At 53.7% G+C, this 26,213-nt stretch overlaps 12 protein-coding genes across 12 annotated transcripts; 6 read left to right on the forward strand and 6 right to left on the reverse strand.

Moving 5' to 3' along the window:
* Positions 1–722: 722 nt before the first annotated feature.
* On the forward strand, positions 723–3,377 carry FIBRA_05299 (uncharacterized protein; the record flags this gene model as incomplete). Its single annotated transcript, XM_012327070.1, has 3 exons — positions 723–2,687; positions 2,745–3,100; positions 3,155–3,377. 3 exons carry the CDS (start codon positions 723–725, stop codon positions 3,375–3,377), a joined length of 2,544 nt encoding a protein of 847 aa, XP_012182460.1.
* Positions 3,378–3,543: 166 nt separating this feature from the next.
* Positions 3,544–4,983, reverse strand: FIBRA_05300 (uncharacterized protein; the record flags this gene model as incomplete). Its single annotated transcript, XM_012327071.1, has 7 exons — positions 3,544–3,630; positions 3,681–3,816; positions 3,869–4,167; positions 4,222–4,465; positions 4,524–4,639; positions 4,695–4,802; positions 4,861–4,983. 7 exons carry the CDS (start codon positions 4,981–4,983, stop codon positions 3,544–3,546), a joined length of 1,113 nt encoding a protein of 370 aa, XP_012182461.1.
* A 222-nt stretch (positions 4,984–5,205) lies between these two features.
* Positions 5,206–6,218, forward strand: FIBRA_05301 (uncharacterized protein; the record flags this gene model as incomplete). Its single annotated transcript, XM_012327072.1, has 5 exons — positions 5,206–5,246; positions 5,303–5,443; positions 5,506–5,826; positions 5,882–5,948; positions 6,009–6,218. 5 exons carry the CDS (start codon positions 5,206–5,208, stop codon positions 6,216–6,218), a joined length of 780 nt encoding a protein of 259 aa, XP_012182462.1.
* A 1,191-nt stretch (positions 6,219–7,409) lies between these two features.
* On the forward strand, positions 7,410–8,856 carry FIBRA_05302 (uncharacterized protein; the record flags this gene model as incomplete). The annotated part of the gene is made up of 7 exons (XM_012327073.1): positions 7,410–7,508; positions 7,555–7,590; positions 7,645–7,966; positions 8,019–8,108; positions 8,155–8,291; positions 8,349–8,640; positions 8,696–8,856. 7 exons carry the CDS (start codon positions 7,410–7,412, stop codon positions 8,854–8,856), a joined length of 1,137 nt encoding a protein of 378 aa, XP_012182463.1.
* Positions 8,857–9,178: 322 nt separating this feature from the next.
* On the reverse strand, positions 9,179–11,198 carry FIBRA_05303 (uncharacterized protein; the record flags this gene model as incomplete). The annotated part of the gene is made up of 8 exons (XM_012327074.1): positions 9,179–9,325; positions 9,388–9,564; positions 9,624–9,661; positions 9,716–9,813; positions 9,861–10,208; positions 10,261–10,599; positions 10,658–10,911; positions 10,974–11,198. 8 exons carry the CDS (start codon positions 11,196–11,198, stop codon positions 9,179–9,181), a joined length of 1,626 nt encoding a protein of 541 aa, XP_012182464.1.
* A 341-nt stretch (positions 11,199–11,539) lies between these two features.
* FIBRA_05304 (uncharacterized protein) lies at positions 11,540–13,190 on the forward strand (the record flags this gene model as incomplete). Its single annotated transcript, XM_012327075.1, has 10 exons — positions 11,540–11,587; positions 11,641–11,688; positions 11,743–11,772; positions 11,829–11,937; positions 12,078–12,370; positions 12,445–12,575; positions 12,631–12,766; positions 12,827–12,942; positions 12,997–13,079; positions 13,138–13,190. 10 exons carry the CDS (start codon positions 11,540–11,542, stop codon positions 13,188–13,190), a joined length of 1,047 nt encoding a protein of 348 aa, XP_012182465.1.
* Positions 13,191–13,387: 197 nt separating this feature from the next.
* On the reverse strand, positions 13,388–15,106 carry FIBRA_05305 (uncharacterized protein; the record flags this gene model as incomplete). The annotated part of the gene is made up of 7 exons (XM_012327076.1): positions 13,388–13,904; positions 13,961–14,035; positions 14,085–14,214; positions 14,299–14,452; positions 14,527–14,643; positions 14,732–14,954; positions 15,015–15,106. 7 exons carry the CDS (start codon positions 15,104–15,106, stop codon positions 13,388–13,390), a joined length of 1,308 nt encoding a protein of 435 aa, XP_012182466.1.
* A 385-nt stretch (positions 15,107–15,491) lies between these two features.
* FIBRA_05306 (uncharacterized protein) lies at positions 15,492–16,182 on the forward strand (the record flags this gene model as incomplete). The annotated part of the gene is made up of 6 exons (XM_012327077.1): positions 15,492–15,585; positions 15,639–15,769; positions 15,824–15,840; positions 15,897–15,924; positions 15,978–16,043; positions 16,096–16,182. The coding sequence occupies 6 exons, from the start codon at positions 15,492–15,494 to the stop codon at positions 16,180–16,182; spliced, it is 423 nt and encodes a 140-aa protein (XP_012182467.1).
* Positions 16,183–16,376: 194 nt separating this feature from the next.
* FIBRA_05307 (uncharacterized protein) lies at positions 16,377–18,511 on the reverse strand (the record flags this gene model as incomplete). The annotated part of the gene is made up of 7 exons (XM_012327078.1): positions 16,377–16,539; positions 16,596–16,832; positions 16,884–17,199; positions 17,262–17,613; positions 17,672–17,812; positions 18,073–18,135; positions 18,188–18,511. 7 exons carry the CDS (start codon positions 18,509–18,511, stop codon positions 16,377–16,379), a joined length of 1,596 nt encoding a protein of 531 aa, XP_012182468.1.
* Positions 18,512–18,668: 157 nt separating this feature from the next.
* On the forward strand, positions 18,669–20,474 carry FIBRA_05308 (uncharacterized protein; the record flags this gene model as incomplete). The annotated part of the gene is made up of 10 exons (XM_012327079.1): positions 18,669–18,838; positions 18,890–19,014; positions 19,068–19,417; positions 19,473–19,527; positions 19,574–19,736; positions 19,787–19,865; positions 19,920–19,996; positions 20,065–20,130; positions 20,192–20,329; positions 20,387–20,474. 10 exons carry the CDS (start codon positions 18,669–18,671, stop codon positions 20,472–20,474), a joined length of 1,311 nt encoding a protein of 436 aa, XP_012182469.1.
* A 1,032-nt stretch (positions 20,475–21,506) lies between these two features.
* Positions 21,507–23,724, reverse strand: FIBRA_05309 (uncharacterized protein; the record flags this gene model as incomplete). Its single annotated transcript, XM_012327080.1, has 14 exons — positions 21,507–21,672; positions 21,740–21,762; positions 21,828–21,858; positions 21,934–21,953; positions 22,017–22,139; positions 22,192–22,329; positions 22,397–22,610; positions 22,674–22,811; positions 22,869–23,013; positions 23,068–23,087; positions 23,138–23,195; positions 23,254–23,300; positions 23,365–23,420; positions 23,476–23,724. The coding sequence occupies 14 exons, from the start codon at positions 23,722–23,724 to the stop codon at positions 21,507–21,509; spliced, it is 1,428 nt and encodes a 475-aa protein (XP_012182470.1).
* A 780-nt stretch (positions 23,725–24,504) lies between these two features.
* Positions 24,505–26,011, reverse strand: FIBRA_05310 (uncharacterized protein; the record flags this gene model as incomplete). Its single annotated transcript, XM_012327081.1, has 3 exons — positions 24,505–25,419; positions 25,467–25,785; positions 25,836–26,011. The coding sequence occupies 3 exons, from the start codon at positions 26,009–26,011 to the stop codon at positions 24,505–24,507; spliced, it is 1,410 nt and encodes a 469-aa protein (XP_012182471.1).
* Between the last annotated feature and the right edge of the window lie 202 nt (positions 26,012–26,213).

Here is a 26,213-nt window from a genome sequence, read left to right on the forward strand (position 1 = left end):
ATATTTACGCTATGAAAATGAGACTGTTCATGTAGCCTTGGCGCATCATAGCGAGTGCTCTGATGCCTGACCGACAAAGACGAGTTTCATTATCTGTTGCTTTCTTCGCTCACATGGAGGCTTTTAGGGTTCCCCACACAGGTGCATCTAGTGTAGACCCCCTCACATATGTCTATGTTGATATGATCTGATTAAGGTCACAAACCTTCACACATGTGCTGGGCGCCACATGTTGACAAGCTCTCGCTAGTCTCCTGCCTCTGATTGAAGGCCAGCCCTGTCGACTAGTTTCCAGCTGCTTGGTATTCATGTACGAGATTCCATAAAGCTGCTCGCCACATATGTCTTTAGCCAGAGTCTGTTTTTTGTGCTCATTTTGTACGACTACAATCCTATTGTTTCGTCGTGTGTCCTGAGGGCAGTAAACAAGGCCGTGATGTGCATGCCGTAGGCATTACAACTCGAATGTGGCCACATTCTTATTCAAGAACAAGATAAAAGGCAAAACTAAGGTCCTGCCAGGAATCGAACCTGGGTTATGAGAATGGTGAATCGAATTGAAAGGCCGTGTATGACCACTGATCAGAATCTCATGTGCTAACCGCTACACTACAGGACCCACATCCACATTTGGACTCTTTATATTATATCATTATGGTTTGTCCTTCGGATGCGTTTTCCTCGCGCTGAGTAGCCGCTGACGATGTTCCCATCCTGACAATATGTCTGTCTTTTTGCCACTGCTCGAAGGTGCAGCGGACGAGACCCTCCTGCGCGCTCTTGCGCGCATCGGGCCTCTTGTTGTTCCTGCCTCGCTTGCTGCTGCGACACTTGCCGACCACTACGTTCTCTGCGACGACTCGGCCGCAAGTCTTGACGAAGTGATCTCCTTCCTTGACCGAGGAGCGGAAAAAGTTATCCTGCCCCTTGCTCAGGCAAAGGATGCCATCGCAGTCATTCCCGCCGAACGTTTGTTGCTACTTCTCGACGTGGGCAATGTCAGCGCGGTATCAGACACCATCCGGAACGGCGTATCAGGTGTGCTCGTCAAGACTCCCGCTCTGGACGTCGACTTTGTCGCGTCCGTGTCTCGATTCTTCTCTGGTTCTGCAGTTCATGTCCTGCCCGCGTCCACCAGCACCCCCCCTGCGCCATCCGCCATCCGCGGCCTGGTTGCTGCGGGAGCCGTCGTAGTTCTCCCGACATCTCTGCTCACCCTGGAAGCCTCGTCTGATCACCAGATCAATATCGCGGATGCGTTTCTTTCCCCACTCGTGTCTGACCGTCCGGACGGTCTCTTTCCTACTGTCGTCTCCTCTCACAACGAGGGGGGGCGGACGTTGGGCTTGGTGTATTCGTCCGCAGAGTCGATCAAGGCGAGCATCACGACAGGGAAAGGAGTGTACCAGTCGCGCAAACATGGCCTCTGGCACAAGGGCGAGACCTCCGGTGCAACACAGGATGTAGTTAGCATTCGTGTCGACTGTGACTCTGATTCGCTCGAGTACAGTGTCATTCAGCATGGCGCGGGGTTCTGTCATCTCAATCGGGCATCTTGCTTTGGTGACGGTGGGTCCAAGGGTCTATTTGCGTTAGAGAAGACCCTCCGATCGCGTCTCTCGTCCGCCCGGGAGGGTTCGTACACGCGGCGATTGTTCAATGACCCCGAGCTGCTCCAGGCCAAGATTCGAGAGGAGGCTGACGAATTGTGTCGCGCAGAAACAAAGGAGGAAGTCGCTTTCGAAGCCGCAGATCTCCTGTACTTTGCCCTCACGCGCTGCGTGGCTGCTGGAGTCGGAATTCCTGATATTGAGCAATCGCTCGATCAAAAGGCGAAAAAGGTCACCCGCCGCCCAGGCAATGCCAAACCCCAGTGGACTCAGACACCCGACCGTGTGAAGAAGACTGTACCCCAACCTCAAAGAGATCACAAACCCGCCGCGGATCCAACTGCACCTATTCGCATGCGCAGCTATGATCTCTCTGCCGCTTCGCCGCAGGAACGAGCTCAGCTGCTTCGACGACCCGTACTGAAGTACGACGAGATGCTCACTAAAGTCAAACCCATTGTGGACGATGTCCGCGTACGTGGAGATGCGGCTCTGCTCGAGCTCACTGCAAAGTTTGATAAGGCTCAACTCACTTCGACCGTCCTCCGACCGCCTTTCTCACCCGAAATGATGCAGCTCGATCCCGCAGTACGCGATGCGATCGATGTCGCGTACGCGAACGTCTACAAGTTCCATGCCGCGCAGGCGGAAACGTCGACCATGTTGGTCGAGACGATGCCTGGTGTTGTCTGCTCACGCTTCGCGCGGCCCATCGCACGTGTAGGGCTGTATGTCCCTGGTGGAACTGCCATCCTTCCATCTACTGCGCTGATGCTTGGCATCCCCGCACAAGTAGCGGGCTGCAAGGAGATTGTTCTCGCGACACCCCCGAGGCAAGACGGAAGCATCTCACCAGAGGTGATGTATGTCGCGCATCTCGTAGGCGCTTCAGCTATCCTCAAAGCAGGCGGCGCGCAGGCTGTTGCGGCTCTCGCTTACGGGACGCAGAGTGTCCCCAAGGTGGACAAGATCTTCGGACCCGGGAACCAGTGGGTCACTGCAGCCAAGATGTTGGTGCAGAACGACACGGACGCACTGGTCTCGATCGACATGCCCGCAGGGCCATCAGAAGTTCTCGTAAGAAATCTCCTGTCGATATATTGGCTGTGATATCCTGAAATGTGGGCGCCACAGGTCATTGCAGATCATACCTGCAACCCAGCGTTTGTGGCTGCGGACTTGCTCTCGCAGGCCGAACACGGCGTGGACTCGCAGGTGGTGCTTGTTGCGATTGACCTCTCGGATACGGAGCTGTCAGCAATAGAGACCGAGCTTGATGCACAGGCTCACGCCCTACCGCGCGTTGATATCGTCCGCGAGTCTATCGCGAAGAGCAACACCGTAAAGGTCCGGTCTGTGGAGGAGGCGGTCCAGTTTTCGAATGACTACGCACCGGAACACCTGATTCTTCACCTGGAGAACGCGAGCGGAGTAGTTCCGCTGATAGAGAATGCTGGGAGTGTCTTCGTCGGACCATACTCACCAGAAAGGTGCGCACTTTTGGTGATACTGCTGCACACTGCCTAAATTGGTTTCCACCCCAGCTGCGGCGATTACGCTTCAGGCACTAATCACACACTGCCGACCAATGGCTATGCCCGTCAGTTCAGTGGTGTTAATACACTGTCATTCCAGAAGCACATCACCTCGCAAGAAGTCACTGCGGATGGCTTAAGGGGCCTTGGCCCTGTAGTTGCGACACTCGCCGATTGCGAAGGGCTCCAAGCTCATGCCAACGCAGTACGTATTCGCCTGCGGGCATTGTAACTTCGGGCGAGAACGTCGGAAAGAAGATTGTAGAGAATATGTAGAGTAACGTTATATGATAGACAGAATGCTCCCTAAGTTATGAAAGGGTCTAGCTTCGAACAAGAAATTAAAGCGTGCATCCTCACCACCCCCAAACTCAAAACCTCACTCATAAAATGATAGCTCAGTTAGTCCTGTAGAGTGCGCGCTTCGCCACTTTGGCGACAACATCAGCCGCAGGGAAAGCGAGCGCCTCCAAGTTCACGGCATACTGATAGCGGCGTTAGTGCGAACGGCGCGTCGACTATAAAACGCACATACCGGCGTAGGAACGTCAGCACCAGTAACACGCTCGACCGGCGCATCAAGATAGTCAAAGGCCTCGCTCTCGATCACTTGAGCGCAGATCTCGCTACCTACGCCAAAGCCGGGGAAACCGCCCTCGACAACAACGAGTCTGGAGACGAACACATTAAACTCATCGTAAGGCCCCGATGGTGACAACACACCTGTTCGTCTTCTTTATTGACTTCTTGATAGTCTCAATGTCGAGCGGGCGGATGCTGCGCAGGTTAATGACCTCTGCCTTGATACCTTCCTTCGCAAGCATGTCAGCTGCGTTCATACTGTGTGTCACTGCTAAACTATGTGCGACAATGGTGACATCGCTGCCTTCTCGCTCTATCTTCGCCTTGCCAATGGGGAGCAGGAAGTTGTCTGACATCGCTTCCGAAGGCATCGGGAAGCTGACACCGTACATCATCTCATTCTCAAGGAACACAACCGGGTTGGGATCCCTGATAGCAGCCTGTCAGGCACCTTGATTAGATGCAATTCATAAGAGAGGATCCTAGGTGAATACCTTGAGCAGACCCTTGCAATCCTCTGCACTCCACGGGCTGACGACCTTCAGTCCCGGGATGGAACCGTACCAGGCCGCGTAATCTTGTGAATGCTGTGCTGCGACACCAGCAGCGGCACCGTTGGGACCACGGAAGACAATGGGACAGCAAACACCTCCGCCGGACATGTAGTGTGTTTTTGCGGCTGAGTTGATGATCTGGTCGATGGCTTGCATCGCAAAGTTGAACGTCATGAACTCGCAGCTAGTAGATGATCAGTCGTAAGTATCTGATTGCAAAATGAATTCTGTAGAACACTCACACTGGCCGCAGACCAGCAAACGCGGCACCAGTTGCGATACCAGCGAAACCCATCTCCGTAATGGGGGTATCCACGACACGCTTCTCACCAAACTTGTCCATGAGACCCTTGGTGACCTAGTGTAACGCTAAAGGTGAGAAACAAAGCGAGAACTACATGGCGGAAACATACCTTGTATGCACCATTGTACCGAGCAACCTCTTCACCAATGATAAACACCTTGTCGTCCCGTATCATCTCCTCCTCTAATGCGGAGTTGAGAGCTTCACGGACAGTAACCTGACGATCCCATTGTGTCAGAATAGCATATAGTGCATGAACAAATAACTGGACCGACGGTGTGTTCGCTCTGGGTTGCATATCCGCGTGCAAGGGCAGCGCGACGAGCTGCGACTGCGGGTGTTGTACGGGAGCGCGCGAGAGCAGGGGCAATGCGGCGGAAAGCTGCTCGCGTCGACATTTGTTTTGGATGAGGAGGAAAGGATTTGGGAAGGATTGGTGAGAAGGGACGTGAGGAACACCGTCTGGCAACTTTTCGATGTGAGCTGGCTCGGCACACTTCGGAGGTCACCGTGCGAATCGTCCTCTCGTACCACCCAGGCGTCGGCTCAGCGCGCTCCGTTTCTCCCTCTCCCAATCTCACGACCGCCCGCTGCATTATCCACACTCCTCTGCTCACAACATGGCGAGGAAACCCGTAGTTTTCATCACTGGGGCATCCAAGTGCGTCGTCTTGCGATCAATGTCTTTTGCAGTCGAAGGCTAAATTCCTCTCGCAGAGGCCTTGGGCTCGCAGTTGCAAAGCTCCTGCTCACTGAATTCGGAGCAAACGTTGTCGCGTTGTCTCGCACGGAATCTCCTGAGCTTGCTAAGCTGCGAGAATCTTGTGGTGGCTCCCTCATGGTCCTCAGGGGTGATGTGTCAGTCTATGCCATCTCTTCGGTGAACCGATCCGCCCTCAGCAATTATCCACCACGCACAGCTCAGATGCGCACATCGTAGAAGAGGCCGTCGCTTCGGCGTTGAAAGAATACGGCCATCTAGATTCGTTGATTCTAAATGCTGCTATCGTGGCGCCTCTGGGCAAGATAGCATCCGAGGACGTCTCGCTCGACGCGTGGAAGGCGCATTTCGACGTCAACTTCTTTTCTCTGATTTCGGCCCTTAGGGCCGCGCTACCAGCTCTGCGCAAGAGTGAGTTGGGTGGCAGAGTGGTATTCGTGAGCTCGGGGTCTGCGGTCAAGGGCACCGCCTCTATGGCTCCCTACAATGCGAGCAAGGCAGCAATGAACAGCCTATGCAGGTGCATGAGTCGCCCGATCTATCTGATCATTATGCTCACGTCCGTTATCATCTAGAACTCTCGCAGAAGACGAACAAGGCATCACCTGTGTGGCAGTGCGTCCAGGTACTGTCGATACTCCAGTGCGTCTGCGCGACCTCGTATCGTGCAAGCTCCCTTAATGTTCTCACTATATTGTACAGATGCAGACTCAATTACGCGAGGAGGGTAGCGCTACGCTAGACATTAAAGTTTACGAGATGTTTCTCAATCTTCAGACAGACAAGAAGCTCATAAAACCAGAGGAATCAGGCTATGTTGTCGCGTCGCTGGCTCTGAAGGTACCGAACTTTCTCAGTGGCAAATTTGTCAGCTGGGACTCGGATGAGTGTAAAGAGTTCCGCAGAGAGTAGAGGCGAGTGTATTTGTTACTATGAGTGTACAGATTTCTTCCCACATATACTCGTGTTCAACAAAGAACTTTGTCTGCTGCGGTGACCATGTCGTTGCTCATGATGCCTTCCAACAATACAAATTTACCCGCAAGGTGTGCGCGGGATATCTTGGTGTCTCTATGCGTAGCTGGTTGTGCTACCACCGTGATGAAAAGGCCAACGGGTTACCCCAGCTACACGTAAGTTCCTCATGCATTCTCCAAGCTGATGTTCAGACTACAGTGGCTTGAGCATAGAGCTAGGGGACTAACGCCTCAAATAGGCAATGCTTTAACGATAGTTTCGCTAACACGTAGCTCGATGGAGGCTGTTTTCGAACGAACGGATATTGAAGGTGTTGTTACTGCTTAATTTCAGTCAGAAAGCTAATTTGAGTCAGCCTGGCGTTTCAGGACCAGCAGTTGTCTGATAACATGTCCTCGTGTTTAAGCACGTCAGAAACATGGCGATTCATATCCCTGCCTTGCTTCTTTACACGAAGGGCCAGCCCATAGATGAGGTTACAGGAGGCTTCAAGGTTTCGTCAACATTGACCTCACGAAGCTGCTACCGCGGAGCGTTTCTTCTTCGGTTCTCTAGGCAATGATACCCTTTCTGTAGTGCTCTGGCTCTGCAGCAAGGACGTATATTCATTCCGATATGATTCTTCGTCTTGCTGATATGATGCATGTGTTGGTGGGGCGTTTCTATGAAATACCTCCACCCATCGTACGTGAATTATCCGGGCATCGGTCATGACGAATTGATCGTTTACGTCAGATCACTCTGAAGAGGGTCAAGTTGATGCAGAATCTATTCGATAACCACTGGTTCATCAAGGTATTATCGGATCTAGGAATATGTGAAGAATAATATAAAGCAGCCAAGCCTAGTGTTATATCTTCAAGAGCATGAATTCCCAGCCTAGTCGGCAGCGCTCTAATTCCTCGATATGGTATCAGATTTGCCAGGTAGGACAGAACATGGTGCTACGGTAGCGAATGCGAGACTCATGTTCGTCGGTTCGTGTTGGCTGGGATCATGCACACGCTGTTGAGGCCAGTGATTAATACGGCGCAGCGTCGCTGAAGCCTCGTCCACGTCGTCTGCATCGACGAGGCCAACGATAGCGAATACCCGCAGCTAGATTGATACTGCGCCGCCTCTGCCATGGCCAATCGTCCTGTCCATTCGCGGCTGGCTTCTCGGGGGGATCCACACAGGACCTTTGTGTTCCCTATTGGTATGCGCAGAACAGCTCTCTCCAGAGTGCGTGATTTCTGAACCCCGTGACGACCTCCTCCACTACGCCCAGTCCATCCGGATGCAAAATACTTCACAAGTGTCTGCGGTACGTGCACTCCTCCTATGCACCTCATAGACTACTCAATGAGTCGTGGCGCAGGACGGGATCAAACGTCGCATCGACGTGCACCACCACATTTTCCCCAACACCCTTCGCAAGGCAGAGCAGAGCAAGGCTGTCGGTTTCCGCACCCCCCCAGAAAATTTGCCCTGGTCGCCAGCCGTCAGCCTGCAGGCTATGGATGCCCTGGGCATCGACATCGCCGTCCTCTCTCTGCCTGCGGGTGTCCCCTGCGGTCCAATTGGCCCAGAGAATTGCCAGGCAGCCAGAGAACTCAACCTGCTGATGGCTCAAGTGTGCGAAATGCACCCCGGGCGGTTTGGTTTTTTCGCATGTTTGCCCATTCCGGGTGACACGAACAGTACGAGACACAAACTTTCGCAAGGCCGCACCAGCTGAAACGAACCTTGTAGCTGCGCTTGATGAGCTGGCATTCGCTCTCGATGAGCTGCATGCGGATGGTATTGCCCTGCCGTCTTCATATGGCGAGGGCAGCAGCGCCAGTGAGTCGCGTGGTACGGTTGTATACAGATCCTAACCTCCTTCCAGCCTACCTTGGCGATGACCTTTATGATCCGATCTGGGAGGAGCTCAACCGCCGAGGGACTGTGGTGTTTCTCCACGGCACCCAGACGCCCTCTTCCAATCCATACCCACATCCTTTTCTTGGCCTCCCCATCACGGAGGTGCGCATCACCGCAGGTTTCAGGTCGGCGTCGGACCTTCCACCCATAACATTGTAGGTTCCTAATGAAACATACAAAGGCGCCGCACACCTTGTCGTCACGGGGAAGAAGCGCAAATTTTCCAACGTCAAAATTATTCTCTCCCATCTCGGAGGCAGCACAATTTCGCTCGCCCCACGCGTCGCGGTGTTGTCCAAACATATGGGGTGCCCGCTGTCACCTGAAGAGATCCTACAGGACTTTCAGAGTTTCTACTATGAGACTGCGCTGAGTGCCCACAAGGCGACCCTCAGTGCACTCAAGAGTTTTGTCGGACCTGATCGTGTTCTGTTCGGCACTGACTTCCCCGGTAAGTTCCTCAGTAGCAGCACGCATAGAACGAGCAGTGCTCATTTATGTGATAGCGGTGAACAAGGACATGGCAACTTGGTACACAGAAAATTTGGATCAATTTTACAGTGATGACCCAGAACAATTGGAGGCCATAAACAATGGAAATGCTCTCAGTCTCATTCCGACCTTACGAAGATTGCTTTCGAGGGCTAACGGATCTGAGGCTATGTAACATATTCAAGAGCATTTAAACTTAGCAAAAACCATATTCTTGGAATGATCATTTGGCAGTAAAATCCACACAAGGACAAGGGAAAAATATCGCTCTCGCCCTTTCTCGGACGCGAATGTTCATCTCCAACGATTACAGTCTATTTCATTGACGTCAGTATCGTGCCAGACCGCAACCAACAAATTAGATAGTAAATGTAAAATATGAAGCAAAAAGCAGTGGGTATACAAAGCACAGCAGCATTCGTCTCTTGCATTGTCTCGACGTCAATGAGGTCCGGTGTCACAGCGAATCTATGGTATGCGGGTTATATGTGGGGGTTTTATGCGGATAATTCGGTTTGCTGAAGCCACCGCAAGATTTCCTTATGGCCAGGTGAACCGGATAACATCGCTTGGCCGTGTCGTCCATTAGGGTCGTACCAGATGCCCTTGCGGATGCCGTGTGAGGTAAGGTATCGTTTGACCCGCTGTAAATATTGTTGCGGTCAGTATTCTGCTAGCACATAGGCAAAATGATAGGGAAATGCACCGATGCATCTAGGATATCGTCCTTCCCTCCAAGGAAAAACATGGTCTTGGAGGGGTCACGAGCATTCGGAATCTCCTCGTACCACAGCGAATTTGCATACCAGTCGAAGTGACGCTGGAGGAAATTCACAACACCGAGTTCAGTCCCGACAAAGTACTTGATGATCAGTTCAACTCCCTGCAATACGTCACAGTCCGCATGAGTACCACACTACAAAAATCATCGAACATACGAACAGTTCTACAAGGACGGTAAATGAAATTGTAGCAGAGATCTAGGGATAACAGTCAGTCTGAAGCATCGAAAAAAGCGCGCCGGGAAAACAAACCTCCTTCCCAAGAGCAGAACGTCACAGGATCGATGAAGCATGATCGGGTAATCATCGTCGGATACGCCTTAAGCATCCAGGCGTGCGCGAAAGACCCACTTGGAGCGAGGTGAGACAAAATAAATAGAACTGCATATTGACGCACTTCGAGTGACTTATCATAATAACACCTGTCGGAGCGCTCTCGGTCTTGCTCTCGTCTTGATCAGATTCCTCCTTGCTGTCCCACACCGCCCACCCAAATTCGTCGATCAATCCTGCAAGGGTCTTGGCCATATCCTGGCGGCCCATCGGCCTCAGAAACTGCGGATGAAAGATATCCTGGCTAATATGTGGATGCAGAGGCACAAGAATGGGCTGGTTGGGTAAAACATTCAGAAGATGCGATATGAAACGGTTGTACTGTGTAAGACCAAGACCGAGGCCATGCATGAACACGAGCGGTCGAGGGCCAGTAGTCGGATTCCAAGAAGAGGGAACGCGGACAAAATACCTAATCGCAGTGCAGTGAGCACGGTGATGTTATACTCTAATGCTTAGCTTACTCTAGTCCATGGTACACTCCAAATCTGGCGTTTTGATGGCGTACCAGCCTTCTGCGTAAGATGTAATTGCTTATAGCGACTCCGAGGTACCAAATAAACGGGCGCCACACTACGCTGACAGGATCTAGTGTGAGTAGCAAAGGCTTGACAGACGAATTCGAGCCTTCGGGTATTTTGGACCCCGAGCGACATTCAATGAGGCTGCAGGTTTCCTCGAGTGCAATTTTTCGCGAAGGAGGGAGTGTTTCCAAAGATGTGAAGGGCTCGTTATATATGGACCAGTAAAGCCATGTATGCATCTCATGTTTATGAATTGATGACCAGGGTACTTTGCCGAACCTACAGATAGGCCGAGTAAGAATCAGTTCTTGCGGTGATAGTAAGGATGACTGCGTACCAGGTTCTGAGTTGATTACGGAAGTCAATGGCTCGAGGATCATCGTACTGTAGGGTAGTGATTTCCTCAGCAGGACTGCCTGGTCGGTCAACGTCTAGTGATTCTTCATCAAATCCTTCCTCTGGTAGGTCTGCCAAGCCGGCTTGCAACACGCGAACAAAAGTGCGCTGAAGCTCGCCAAGCTTGTTTGGTGGCATGGCGTGAGGCCCAGATACCAACTTGACGAGGTTGAAATGGTACACGCTGAAGAATACCTGTAGAGCATGGTGGGATGAGTACACGTTCAGACGCGCCAAACGCGGTCACTGGGTCTGACCTCACAAAGCGCAGCAGCAAAAAGAGCTTGCCCACGCCATGCATATGCCCAGACCTGGCCTGATCGGAGCGCATAGATCACAAAAGCCCAAGAGAGCGGCACGATCGACCAGAGGGGGATGACCGCGACAACGAGGACGATATAAAATAAAAGATCGCGTTGCCGCCTGGGGTGAATTTGCTCTGCAAGGTCGGCTACCGTTTTGTGGAATTGTTTTGCCTCCATGGTGCGTTCTTCGGTCAAAACTTCATGAAAAGAATGGTTGTCGTCGTAAGAGAGTGCGGACGCGAAGAGGCAACCAGGAGGGAGGAGAAAAGCGAGATGAGGGTCCGAGGACACGACGTCGTCCGACTCGTCGCTCGCCTGAGGCCCAGTGTGTCCAATTTGAGCGCGCACGCTGGCGGCGGTCTTGACCGGAATACGCGAGGCCGGTATGACGCAGGGCAGTCACGTGCACCCTTCGCCAGCTGCCCCGGTTCGGCCGAGTCTTGACTTCACATTTTTCGATTTCAACACTGTCTTCCCTGCAGATCCTGCATCTCGACCTGTCCTCCCTCTAGCCCTTCATGCTCCGCAACGCACTCGCAGCGGCTGCTCGCCCCGTCACTCAGGCGGTATGCTCACCACCAAGCTTACGCGGTCCTCATTCTTACTCTGTTTACGTTAGAGGACTGCCACCACACTCTCTGCTGGCTTCCCCAAGGTTACACAGAGGGTCAGTATACCGTGCAATGCGTCTCATTGTCTCACTAACATCTTATCACCTCAGCTGCCTACTAAGTACGGTGGCGTGTACACCGTATGTGTTTTGTTGGCCGTGCCGATATGCATTCTACATTGATGCTGCCATCACAGGTCACCCTCATTCCAGGAGATGGTATTGGTAACGAGATTACCGACTCCGTAAAGGAGATTTTTGAGTATGTAAATGCCCCCATCGAATGGGAACAATACAATGTGTCCGGTATGTCTTCCTCCGGAGAGGAACTCTTCAAGCAGGCTGTAGAGAGTTTGAGGCGTAACCGTGTTGGACTGAAGGGCAAGTAGAAATATTCAAGTTCTGCGCTACGTCCCCCTTGCGCACATATTAACCTCAATCCTTAGGTATCCTTTTCACACCCATCTCACAATCTGGCCACGTATCATGGAATGTTGCCATGCGCCAGCAGCTCGACATTTATGCCTCTGTTGTTCTTTGCAAGTCACTTCCAGGATTCCCTACACGCCACGACAACGTCGACTTCGCCATCATTCGTGAAAACACGGAGGGAGAGTACTCCGGTCTCGAACATCAAAGTTACCCAGGTGTTGTCGAGAGCTTGAAAGTCTCGACACGCGCCAAGGCGGAACGCATATCGCGCTTTGCATTCGACTTTGCCTTGAAGAATGGTCGTAAGGTGCGTAATTAGTAAATTTGTCTCACTTAATGTCGTCATTGACCGGAGACGTGTTTCGGCGATCTTTTATGCAGAAAGTCACGTGTGTGCACAAGGCAAATATCATGAAGCTTGGTGACGGTCTATTCCTCAATACCTTCCGCCGTGTCGCGGAGGAGTACAAAGGTACCGGTATCGAGTTCAATGATATGATTGTTGACAACACGTATGCTTGGATTTCTTGAGGATGCTTGACTTTTGCGTACTGACAATCTACGAAGGTCGATGCAACTGGTCGCAAGACCGACCCAGTTCGACGTCATGGTCATGCCCAATCTATATGGTGCAATTGTCTCAAATATCGGTGCCGCTCTGGTTGGTGGTCCGGGTATTGTACCCGGCTGCAATGTCGGCCGCGTATGTAGCGAACAGTGCACCCTTAGTCATACCGCTCGCTGATATTGACGGCCTATCTAGGACTATGCGCTATTTGAGCCCGGATGCCGTCACGTTGCCAAAGACATTATGGGCACAAATCGTGCTAACCCTGCAGCTATGATTCTGAGCGCAACCATGATGCTCAGGCATCTGGGGTACGCGTTTAAAATTATTTTCCGACAGTACTATGTTCTAACCACTGTTTGCAGTCTCGACGGTCTTGCTAACAACATTGCTAGCGCGACTTTCGACGTGATTAATGCGGCCAACGTTCGCACGGCCGACATGGGTGGTACGTCTTCGAAATGCTATACTTGCTCGATAGCTATTCATGAATACCTCCCCTGAAGGCTCTGCAACGACCTCCGAGTTTACCGCCGCTGTCATCAAAAACCTTGCCTAAGGGAATGATACCTAATTAGCAGTGGTCGTGGATACATGCTAGTAATTGGGTAGGACAGTAATGGCTGGATTTATTAGATGCTATGGTTTGTGAATGTAGATATTTTACACGACGACCTTGACGTATCGCGACGCCTTGTGATGCCATATTCATGCTACCCCAGACAACCAGTTCGCTCCAACTGGGCGGCACACTGATCAAGGCACATTGTCGAAATTGAGGTCAACACTGTCAAACATATGATCGTCATCTAGGGCTGCCTCGTATTCTTCCAATGTCATGCTGCGTTGTTTCTTGCTCGCTGGTTCTTGCTCGGTACCGTCTGTCGCCGGGGCATCGGCCACGCTAACTCCGTCGGGGGATCCACTGTCAACCTTTACGGGAGCCTCAATGCGCGCACTTCCGTCTTCAGCTTGACCATGGTCCTGGCCTTGTTGAGTCCCTGCCTTTCGCAGGTCTAAAATCGTCGCGCACCGCGTCTCACCGCGTTGTCCCCACTCCTCAACGCTCGGACGGAACTCGGCATAGAGAGCGAACGCGTCACGGTTGAGCTCCACGGGCGTGTAGCTCGCGGCAAGGAGGCGCAGCGCACCGAGGACGGGTGGCGCAGTCTGCCGCAGGGCACGGGTGATGTACGAAAACGCAGACGTGGGCGCGACGGGACTGCCTGAGGACAAAGCGCGCCAGCCCCCGGAGGCAGTCTGGTAGAGCGGTCTGGGGTGTGGGGGAGGGCGTGAGTAGGGGGATCGTGAAACTCCCGATGGGCGCACCCGAACATTAAAGGGACACGTACATGCTGAGGGGAGAGGTGGAGCCCGGGGAGTGCACGCGGTGAGGGAGCGCCGCTCGTTAGTGTCAGGCCCATACGTGATCCGCGGGAGACGAGCCACTGACCGTCGGCCCATGAGGTCTACGTACGGCTGGGTGCCGCTCGGGCTTGCATCCACCCCCTTGCTCTTGTTCTTGTCGAAGATCCCAAGGGAGACGCCTTTGGAAATGGCGTTCATTTCCGTGTATACCGATGCTGGATAAATCGACGCGAAGCGGGTGAGCATGCGGCGCAGAACACAGCTCTGTGGCTGTGTGCAGTGCCAGCTGCTGGGCATACCTATGCTGAGGGCTTCCTCGCGCTGGAAACCCAGCCGTTCTGCGACGACAAACGCCCAGGCCATCATGATGGGGGCACGGTTCACGACCGTGAATTTGGGCTTGAGGATCTGAGCGTCCGAGAATAGACAGCCATACGTTAGCCTGCGAGAAGGCTGCCAATTGGCAGAGCGTGGAACACAGCGTTCCATACGCTCGCACCAGACCGTGGAGCGAGCGCTATACGCACCTCCTCGTCGAGAATTTCATTGAACTCTAGGCTGCCGTACATCGCGCCCTCATCTGGGGGATGATCGGGCAAGAATTCGTTCAGGTCGTCGTCGCGCTTGCGCTTCTTCTTGGGACGCTGTTTCAGACCCATGGGGGAGCACAAGGCATGAAGACGTCACCGGTTCATTTCAGGTACGGGCGCCATAAGTTTTAACGGCACTCACCTCAGATTGGGAAGCTGCAGACGAGGAACGGACACCTGCACCACTGGGCGTGCTGCCGCTGGGGCCGGTGGCTCCAGAGGCCCCTCTTGTAGAGGCCGTGTAGCCTGCCTTCCGGATGGCGGCGAGGACAAGCCTCCGAGTCTCCTTGTCTTCTACGCCGGCTCCGCTGAGCTTGGCATCTGTGAGCTGAGCGAGCAGGGAGGGAGTGTTGTGAGTCTTGTAGCTAATACAGCACGTTCAGCCCCGCGCGGGAACAAGGAGAGCACTTCACACTGGGGCTGACATTTTCCCTGCAACAGCCATCGCTTTGGACGCAGGCACGTTATGATTGGTGAGGAGCTTGAGAAAGCTTGGAAGCGCGAGCTTCCCTTCCATGACAGAACTAGCGAAGGACAGCGCAAGTAATATTTTCCGAGAGGGAGCTGCTCGTTGTGCCAGACGACGAGAGGAGGAAGAGAGGCGCAGTGCGAGTCGGACCCTCTAAAGTCGAGAGCGAGTGGATGGTGATCGAGGCCAAATCGGCCATCATGGGTGGATGCCTGTTTGTGTCTGTTTGAAATCGTACAAGAAAGGTAATCAACGCCTCCTCCTCCCGATCATACTGTACCGACGCCCAACGACACAGCGCTCCCCGCCCGCCATGATCACCTACATCCTCCTCGTCTCCCGCCAAGGCACGTGCACCTCTCTGTGCCTTTACTATGACCTCTGACACGCTGCTCGCCCAGGCAAAGTCCGTCTTTCAAAATGGTTCACGACGATGCCCCAGAAGACCAAGGCCAAGATCGTCAAGGACGTCACGCAGCTCGTCCTCGCCCGCCGCACGCGCATGTGCAACGTCCTCGAATACAAGGGTACCGCACGAGCCATCTATGCCGTTCCAGATAACTCATGCAGCGCCATCTAGACACGAAGGTCGTCTACCGGCGGTACGCCTCGCTGTTCTTCGTCTGCGGGATCGGATCGGGCGACAACGAGCTCGTCACGCTCGAGATCGTCCACCGGTACGTCGAGGTCCTCGACAGGTACTTTGGAAACGTGCGCCCCTCTCCCTCCTCCGAGCGTGCGCACCGCTGACCCGCGCCGCGCCAGGTGTGTGAGCTAGACTTGTAAGGCGGAAACCCCAATTGAGACGCGCGCGGATACTGACTGTGTCGATTGCCAGGATTTTCAACTTCCAGAAGGCGTATGCGGTGCGTGTTCCGGGCTTCCGCGGCCCCGCTCCGTCGGACTCATATCCACACAGATTCTCGATGAGCTCATCATCGCCGGCGAGCTGCAGGAATCCTCCAAGAAGTCTGTGCTTCGCGTGGTGAGCCCTCTCCAGTCTAATGGTCCTACCGCTGGCTCAATTTATCCTGCAGGTCACGCAATCGGACAGCATTGAGGACCAGGAGAACAGCGAGGATACAATGGCGCGGCTGGGTAGTCTGGGCTCCAGAGGGCCGTAGGCGGCCCAAGCTATGCTGGAGCGGATATGCATTGCGTGGAATGATGTAGTGCTACACGATGAGAGTGGACATGGGTTCTGTATGCATACTGGTATCGTATCTATTTATTGTACAACGTCCTGTGTAGGCGCAAGCATCTCGTAAGTCAGGACGAACGACGTCGTTTGTTGACGCAAACTGTATGAGAACAAGGACTACTGTCTACCTGCTGATCCCTCTTGGGGTTTTGCCTGTGGCCTTGGGCGATTAAGAACATGCCAGCGTACTAGGTCCAAAGTCGCGACAGAGTCCTCTACGGAGCTATGTCCGACCGATCCTCCGCCAGACTGGATAGTCTGACCCAGATGCTCCTTCACGCTGAACACGCGCAAGTCAGCGCCACTCATGCAGATCATCGGCGCGAGGCAACTCACAGAACTCTCAGAGCTCTCCTATACGGCGGGCCCGCATTGTGCGGGAACAGCATGACGGTGTCGACGCATCGGTGGTGGATCATCCGCAACGTCTTCAGATCGTTCTCCAGCGCGTGCCCGATGATGATCGTGTGCGCATTGATGAGTGTATCAAGCGACTTGCGCACCGCAGCGAGCGGGAGAACGGCAGCTTCGTACGACTCGGCGGTGATACCAGAAAATCGCGTGTTAAAGTCTCTGCGTTCTTTAAGTCCGGCGACGCAAATACAGCTCGAGGTCCGGACTCACATGACTTCGACACCGTCGTCCATCCGCACCAGCTCGTCGAAGACTTCCTTGCCCATTGAGTCGACCACCGACACTCGCGCGACGCGAAAACCGCCGGTCGTATAGACCATCTCACAATCCAGCGCCACGATGTCGAGGGCAGTGTCAAGGCGGGAGGAGGCACTGGCATTTGAGGAAGACGGGGCCCGAGTGAAAGTAAACGGATGTCGGAGGTGCAAGTCCTCTGGGGTGGAGTCGTAGAAGACATGTTTTCCGCGCTCGCACCCCTCACTGTCTGCAGAGCGTGAACAACAGGTGTACAGGCGACGCTTCTCTCCTGCCGATCGCAAGCAAGGCAGTGAGCGGCTTTCGACAGGGACAGTAAATAGCGAGACATACCGCTTGCCTTTGACGAAAAAAGCCTCCCCCAATGGAAAACGCACTCGTCCGCATCGTCTGGCTTCTTTACCATGTATGGCTGTACGCACCTCTCGCACGTCTTAACCGCGCCAAGCTCGGTGGGGCGTTCCCCGCCGGGGCCCGGAGGGATCTCGACAATATAGCCCCACTTGCGCATCTCTTCCAGCGAAAGGACATGGGGCTCGAGCTGTGCTACTGTCAGGCGAAGAGCCTCGAGCTTCTTGCGCGCTTCGGCACGCGCTGCGACCTCGCCCTCAGACCCGACAGAGGGATGGGACGGGCTGTCTGGGAACGGGCGCCTTTTAAGCGACGCGATCGACGAGATGACAGCCTGGGCTGAGATTCGTCAGACTGCTCTGCGAGGGAGAAGAGGGGTGCGCGGGGCGTACATTACGATAAGTGAGCTTTGTGGACTTTTTGTATACCTCCTCTTCCTGCTGGAGGGCATGCTCGGAGGCGAGGGTGGGGTTGGAAGGGAGGATCTTTTCGTAGAGGACAACAAAATGGTCGTAAAGCGATTTGAGCATTGCCTGGATGCATCTGGGTCAGTCTTTGCTACAGGCACACAAGCAGATATGCCAGAGTCGCGGTAGCAGTCTGGCAGCTGCGATGCCATTATTAATGGCGCACGACCACTGACATTGCGACGACATTCGAGAGACTGCGGTGCCGAAGACGGATCACGGAGGCGATGGGGAAATATTTTTGAGTGTGCCGTGAAAATTTTATTGACCCCCCAAGCGACCGCGGCGAGAGAAGGGTTACGTGAGGAGGAATTTGGTAAGCGTACCTGGCGGACAGGGATGGCGACTTGGGAGTGAGCTGCGCTAACTCGGAGGACGGGGGTCCCATTCTGTCAGGACTGGTTAGTAAAGATGAGGATGAGGGTGCGCACGAGAGCGTACGGTGGAGAGAGTGGCCGTCGGGGCTGCAACGGGCCTCTTTGGGGGGCCGATGCGCTGGAGCTTTGCGGGGGGCTCTGAGGGGCCTGCCTCTGGGATGGTGCGGGGGCGGCTGGGGTGGGGGACGGGGCGTTTGGCTGGGACGAGAGGAGCAGGAGACGCGGATGGCGGAGATGGCTGTGGGGGGACATCGGTGGGGACGTCTACGGGGATGGGGACGAGGTGTTCGAGCACGCCGGGGCGGTGGGTGAAGAGGCAGGCGGGGCGGGGACAGGCGGGGGCGTCGGGGCAGGGGAGCGCGTCGAAGAGGCCGAGGGAGGAGAACATTGCACACAGACCCCGGCGGACCCGCGCGTGGGCTGCAGTCGCCCGAGACGCGTCCGCCAGCGCGTCGGCCCGGGCGTCTGTGGGCCACCGGCGAGCAACCGCAAAGATATCTTCCGCGTCCTCCCTCCCACGTCTCCTCCTCTCTCCTCCTCCCCTCATGTCCTCCTCCCCCCCTGCCCCCCGCAGGCCTGGCCTCCGTCTCCGCCAGTCCATCCAGCACATCGAGTACGCCCCTACCCCTTCCCCGCCAGCGCACATCCCCCACTCACCGTCCCATGACAGATCAGATGCTACTCACCATCTAGCCGGTCCATTCAGACCCCAGACGTGTGTGCCGTGCCGCCCTGCTCGCTACATTGCCTGCTGACCAACCCCCAGTCCGCTCGATGCCCAGTTCGCGTCTCCCACAAAACCCACCCATCCCGGCCAGCTCGATCCCTGGTCTACCGCGTCCTATGGCCTCTGGGCAGATATCAAGTCCATGCGATGGGTCGTCGTACCAAGTGCGTCCCTCCCTCTCGCTGCTGCCTCATCTCACCATCCGTGCTCGCTCTAGCTTCGTCCTTCAAGATTCTCCTCATCACCTTCGTCCTCTGGTCCAACTGGGAGCTCGTCCGCCCCTTCCTCGCCCCGGAGCTCTCCAACCCCTTTGCCCCCCTCATCTTCATCTCCCACCCCATCCCCGACTCCGCCCCCGATGATCCTCGCTACGCCAAAGGATATCTCGATCTTGTATTCATTGCTTGGTATATCATCGTCTGGTCCTTCTTCCGTCAAATCATCACCCTCCATATCTCCCGCTCCGTAGGCCAATGGTTTGGCATCAAGAAGGAGTCTAAACTCGCTCGCTTCGGTGAACAGGGGTATGCTATGGCCTACTTTGCCTTCATGGGCATATGGGGTATTGTGCGTATACACTCGCGTGCCCGTTTCGATGGTCATATTGACACCGAGTGTACAGCGTATTATGTCTCAGTTCCCCACATGGTGGTACCGCACGGAATACTTTTGGATAGGTACGTCCGGTGCACAACTCCCGGTTTCTCTCTAACACCGATCTAGATTACCCCCACTGGCAAATGAAGCCCGAGTTAAAGCGCTACTATCTCATGCAGGCGTCATACTGGTGCCAACAGCTGATTGTGCTCCTGCTCAACCTCGAGAAACCGCGCAAGGATTATTATGAACTTGTTGCACACCATTTTGTCACCCTCTGGCTTGTTGGGTGCGTCTCCTCCGGCGTTATGATCTGTGGTATTGACTTTGGCGCTACAGATGGAGCTATCTCATCAATCTAACCTTCATCGGGAACGCGGTGTATGTTAGCATGGATGTACCAGATGTCTTCATTGCGGTTCGTCACAGCCGGCTTCAGATCAGCTTCATGCCTGACAAGTTGTGGAAACAGCTGTCCAAGGCGATCAACTACATTCAATATGCGCGCACCAAGGTCGTAGTATATCTCCTTTTCGTCGGGATTTGGTCGTAAGTGCAACGTAAAGGACTACCGTTTGACTTTGAGTTCACGCAACTTGCACGATGTACGTGTACAGATACTTCCGCCACTTCTTGAACTTCTACATTCTGTACTCCGTGTGGACAGAGTTTGATCTGATGCCGTGCGTACATTTTAATTCGTGGCCGCGTGATGCTGATTAACAACTTACGACATTTCCTCAGAGAAACCTCGAAACGGTGGTCCCCAGAAGATGGTGTCTGGATGGTATGGTGGATGAAGTATCAAGTCTTTGTACCGCTCGTCCTCCTGCAGTTACTCAACCTCTTGTGGTACGTTCTCATCCTCCGGATTGGCGTACGGTGAGTGGCTCCTCGAAACCGTTTGCGCGCGTCCTCATACCACTGCTCTCTTCCTAGAGCTGCTGCGGGAATCTTCTCCCAGGAACAGGCGGAAAAGGTGACTGACGAGCGCTCGGACGACGAAGAGGACGAGAAAGACGACTAGAGTCGCCAGACGCGTCTGCCCTGGATTGCGTGAACGTTGGACTAGAGATCCTGCTGTAGAGCGTACGGGCCCCACCATACCTTTCGATAAGATGTCTAACCACCACGCCTCGCGGCTCCGAGGTCCGACAGGCGGGCGCAGAAGGCTTAATTATGTCCCGGGGCAGTGTATTATCACTGCTCAGACGTCGACATGCGTAGACGGTCATGATACTCTTAACGACTGGACGGTTTTTACGGGTATAAAAGCAGGCAGGCTGCATGATTTTATTTGCTTTTAGTCAAGCTGGTGCGACGGGAGCCACATACAATGAAAAATGATACAGAGAAGCTACTGGTTAACAAGCGTGTCCCGGTGTAGTGGAAGACGAATGCGCCGACTCCCGGCAGCGCAGATGCTGACGAGTGTCTGCACCAATCTGTCCTACACTGACGGGCGGAAGGCAAGTTTCCTGAGCAGCGACCATGTAATTGTAAGCCTTGGGCTCGATTATCATGATGTGAGATTCAGAGGGTCGGCTGCTTATTGAGCTCCGCCATTTGCACTACGTATATTCGGCGACTAGAGCTATCATTCAACTTGTGCCGGATACCATCTGCCATATCTGCTGTCTCGGTATGTTTACGTTCGCAGAGCGGCGAGAGGATTCCTTGCCGCTGTCTTCACTATCCTGGAGTAACCCAGATAGGCTTGCTACAGCCTACAGGGCCGTTCGCCGAATCATACTGCCTGGCGCCATTAAGATTCCGCCGGGTAGGTAAGTTTACCGGTTCAGCCGAGCGATATGAGGATAATGGCGCAAGACAATTGTGCAAGCCATCTTGCAGTCCGACTCCTTTCATGAGGGCAGTGGGACGCACTCACGAGTACATGTACAGCCCGGTCCGGCGCATGTCGTTGCTGCAATCAAACGTTTTCATTCGCATACCACACGTATACTGTGGTTCCAAGAATCGACTCCCCCCGGAACTCGCTGCAGGAGCAACCCATATTCATGGCCACTCGTTGCCTCGGTCTTGGTATGTAGGTCCGCTAATCGACAGAGTGGAGGGGCTCTCGGTTTATCACCTGCCGGAAGATCTCGAGGGAAGCCTCGGGCTGGAAGGCAGGCTGCGCGCGATGCGCATCGTCAGCTTTCCTGCACACGGGGGGGCCAATGAAAATGCGCACCACTTCGTGTCCAGCCTCGTAAATTCGCCTGCACGGCCGTCGATGGCATGTCAGTCATTTGCGGTAACCAGCTAGTCGTTCACTGCGCGACTTACGCGAACGTGAAGTTGTCCACATTCTGGACAGCACCGATCGCGCGTCCTCTGATTGAGATTTGTGCTGCGCAGGCGCTCGCTTCCGTACCACTCCATGGCGCGGACGGATGCGTTTCCGCCTACCCAGTTACAGCTGACCGGAACAAAGGGCGTGAATGTGAGTTCCAACCGTGTCGGACAGCCCAAACACGCACTTGATATCTGCGTCACCGGCCTGCAATGTAACAAAGTCCAGCTTAGTTCACAGCGTTCACAGCATGCTGGACAGAACGCATACCCATATGAGTATCTTGAGCCCGGAATCCGCAAGTGCCGATAATTGAGGCAGCAATGAGCGAGCGTCGTCGCCCGTCTTGTTGAAGTCGCCTTCGACGGCATCGGAACAATCCTGGTACATCGACTTGGAATAATGTCAGCCCAGTAAGAATATCCGACATCGTCATCCGCCCAACCTCTGCACCAATCTGGCTCATCACATATGGACTTTGCAGATAGGTGACGTAGTTCATAGTTGGGAAGTAGCCGGGTGCCTTCTGTCGCAGGTCATACTCATAGCGATCGCCAATCGCAGGTTTGTACACTTCATCCAGCTAAAGCTCGAGCGGTCCGGCGTTAGTCGTCGTCGCTCCACAAATAAAAGCTCGAATTTCTACTCACACAATATGCGGCGGCGTTTTGGCAGATTGGATTGCTCTCTGTCGAGTTTCCGGCTTTGTCGCAATTTTGCAACTGCACTTGGCAGCCGCCGGGCTCGTAGAACGACGCGTTCGCCTGGGCAATGGCGGCGTCATCCTGCAGCTGTCCATAACCAGGCGCATCCCGGACGAAGTCTACGTAGGCTTGATTCTGTATCAGAGGATCAAACCAGCCACTGAGGGTGTTTGATTGAGCGGCCGAATGAAGCGGGAGAACCTTTCAGGAGAAATTTGCTCACTTGTTAATCATGAGTGCACTGACATTGATCGGCTCGCCCTCGATCGAACCATTCGCAATCTTCGCGTTCTGTTCGTCAAAGTAGGTGACAAAGCCTGGTCCGTAGTGTCCACCATAACTCTCTGTCGCAAATATGAACCTGCAGTCAAATCGATCAATGAGCATCATATGAGTGGTCGTCTTACGGAACACGCACTCGCGGTTCTGATACTTCTTGAACTCGCTGCTCTCGAAAAGTATTTGGAACGCTTTCCAAATCTCAGGCGCTGCCGAGAACGTGCTATTCACGTCGCGCGTGCCATACGAGAAGCCAGTGCCAATGGGCTGGTCGATGTATATCACTGGGGTTTATACGTCAACTCAATGTGGGGGAACATTTCGGCAGGTTTCCATACTGTTGCTGATGTTATTCCAACTAGAACGATAATCAGACGATTGAAGACTCAATATGCTGAAGGTTCTCACCTGTATGGATTGATGTAAGTGGAAGAGTTGTCTGGGTTTACGAAGCATGGTCCGTTCTCTGTGAGTACCTCAACGCTCAGGAATGGTCAGGCCCAGCTCATTCAATCAGCCCTTACCTTGGAATAGCGCAATCATAGATGAACATCCCGGACCGCCGTTCAGCCTGCGATGGGAGCGGAGTTTTCAGACTGACCCACGACATTACAATGATGAGTATACGAGCGCACCATAAAGTGAAGGGCGCCGTCTCAGGCTCGTTTCGAGACTCGAAGAACCAAAACCACTGCAGATCAACAACACATCAGAAAAATTCCCGGTGAGCCATAATGTTTCTTCACCATGGACATATTGGTCCCGATATCTATATACCCGGACATCTGTGTGACGCCAGGCGTAGTCTCGCAAACCCCAGAGTCAGTGACATATCTGATGCTGGTATCAGTCTGGAGTTGTGACGTAAACTCTATCTTCGAAGACTGGAAAATTTGCTGTTCATGTGCACTCGATATCTTGGCATGGACGGTCGATATTGAAGACAAAGATGCGGAGGCGAGAAGCGCCAGATAACCCAGCGAGCGAAGGGACATACCAAACATTTTCTGCGGTAGAGCACAAGACGACTGTGCCATTATCTTGGAGGTACGACCCCATCCTTTCTTATAAGCGATTTGCTGACACCTCCACCTCCACAGAGGAGCACATGTATCTGGAAATTCGAATTCACGATATGAATATGATCCAGCCGCGAGGCGAGCAACGACCTGAGAAGATGTTTGTTCAAGTCCCGGGAAGCGAAAAGGGCGTTCGCAAAGCATACAGTCCGACAAAAAAAGCAAGACATGGACATGAATCCATACTCACATGATACGACTTCATCACACATCCAGCTACGTTCGCCGTAACTCCACCAATGACGCCGAGAGAAGGATCTCATCCTACACAAGGATGACCATCATGTCCCTCAATTTCAAGCCTTCCATTGGGCGTATACAATTACCTGTGCGGCAAAACTCAACGCAGCTGCCATTGTTGTGTCTAGAGTTCGACAGCAGGCGCGTGGATGGGTGAGACCGCCAGGCCAACGACAAATCAGTTGACGCAGAGAAGTGGTGCACGTCAATTAGAATGATGCGGCAGAACCCAACGAAATGTAAACGTTGACGCCGGTAGATCATGGCCGAAAGACTAGCGAGATATTTCATTGCACCACACCGTACGACGCAAATTGGCACAGCTTCATCAAGAAAGACATCCGTACCAGCCGTGCAAAACCCATCTTCTGAGAAATGTGATGCCATATCATATACCGCTCGGTACGATGCTGCCAGGGTCGTCCCAGGCTCCACGCATACCATTCGAACAATGTCCTATGCAGCGATCGGCATCCTAACAGCTACCTCGCCATGCGCCGAACGTCCATAGTTCTGCATTAGTTCTGCTCTCTTCGCAATTGCCATCTTCCATTCGCGTTCGATCCTGGGATCAGCCTGTGACCACTGCTGCTGGTCGAGGAAAATCGGTCTGAATCGCTTTGGCCTCGCAGACTGGATGTCTTGAAGCGGCGAAGGAATTCGGACGACTTTTGAGGGGCTACGTCTGCCGCTGCGGGGCGTTGCCTGGGATGTTACATGTGTGGCTGGTGACCGAGCAGGTGTGATGCGGCTGGGGGTGGCAGGAGGTACCACGGAAAACGATGTTTGAGAAGGGGCGCCTTCACTTTCCACTAGGTGGTCCATATCTGCAGAAGCAGGAGAAGAAGAATGATCCGATGGGCACAAAAGATCCAAAGCGGATACGTTGGCACAGACTGGGACCTCTGGGAAGATATTGTCTCGCAGCGTAGCAACGCGAGATAAGTCAGAATGTGTCGACTTGCCGCCTGGCACACCTGTTGACTTAGCCGGAGAAGCGATTCGAGGTCGCTTTGACGGGGTCTCGGGCAATTCTCGACCTTCCTCCAGGTGACCTGTAACGAACGCTACCTTGCGCTTCTGTGTAGGTGTCCTATTTGAAGACGTAGTGTCACTCATATCTGCGATGGTTGCACGAAGAGCAGGCTTGGTTGGAGAACCTGGGACTGAATTGGCCGGCGTACGTTTCGACCGCGCTGGGCTCGAGGCTTGAGATGCTGCCGCCACTTTGTTCGAGAGCTCAGCCACCTTTTGTCTGATCTTCTCCCCAACTTCCTGGCACGTCGACTCGACAATCTCAATTATCTCGTCGTAATCGCGCTTGGCTTGTCCATACTGATTCAGTAGGACGTCCGGACGTACTTTGCGAATCTACACAGCTTCAACGAATCTGTCAGTGCAGGTGCAGTGCGGCGCACCTTGAGGAGGTTGTTACACGTCCAGCAAAACACTGCAACTCTCAGAACGTCACACGGAGGATGGAATTCTTGGGGGAGCATGCGGCTTGCGAGCAATGTACTCTCCACATCTTTCGCACAGCCTAAAACGAAAGCCTTCCTCCCGAGCTTATTGTCGCGTATCAGCGTTTCATAGACCAATGGCCCGCTAGGGCCTGGTGTTTGCGCAAGTGCAGTGGCAAGAGCCTGCTGGACGATCTTCACAGTGCTCTTGAAGAACTTGGGAGCGAGACACGACGCGGTTTGTGCCACCTTCTCGGATACATCCCCGTTATTCAGCCTTCATGTTCTTGTTAATAGGACATCGACCACCGTTAGATGAGGGCTCACTCTTGTGATGCTAGATATGCACAAATGGCTGGGAGACCAACGACATCGGTGCCCAAGTTATATCCCGAACCAGGACCTGTCTTTAGGATGGCAGCATGCAGGAGAACCTGGGCCCGAGTGAGAGTTTCAGGGTTGGCGCAAAGCTTTCGTAGAGCAAGGTCATGAGAGCGGGACATTGTACGGCAAGTTTGAGTTCTTTGTTCAAGACAAGTTCAAGTTCCTCCGCGGTAGGAATGTCCGGGGCTTACATAAGGATAGGTGGCTGGTCCGAGACTCCGAGACACCCAAACCAAATCGCCGGCGATATTGACTTCGGATAAAGTATATTTCATTTTCACTCAATGGCTCCTGCGAATCGTACAAAACATTGCTACAAAT

This window comes from Fibroporia radiculosa (assembly GCF_000313525.1).
Source record: "Fibroporia radiculosa TFFH 294 genomic supercontigs, scaffold4111, whole genome shotgun sequence".
In the NCBI taxonomy this organism is placed as follows: domain Eukaryota; kingdom Fungi; phylum Basidiomycota; class Agaricomycetes; order Polyporales; family Fibroporiaceae; genus Fibroporia; species Fibroporia radiculosa.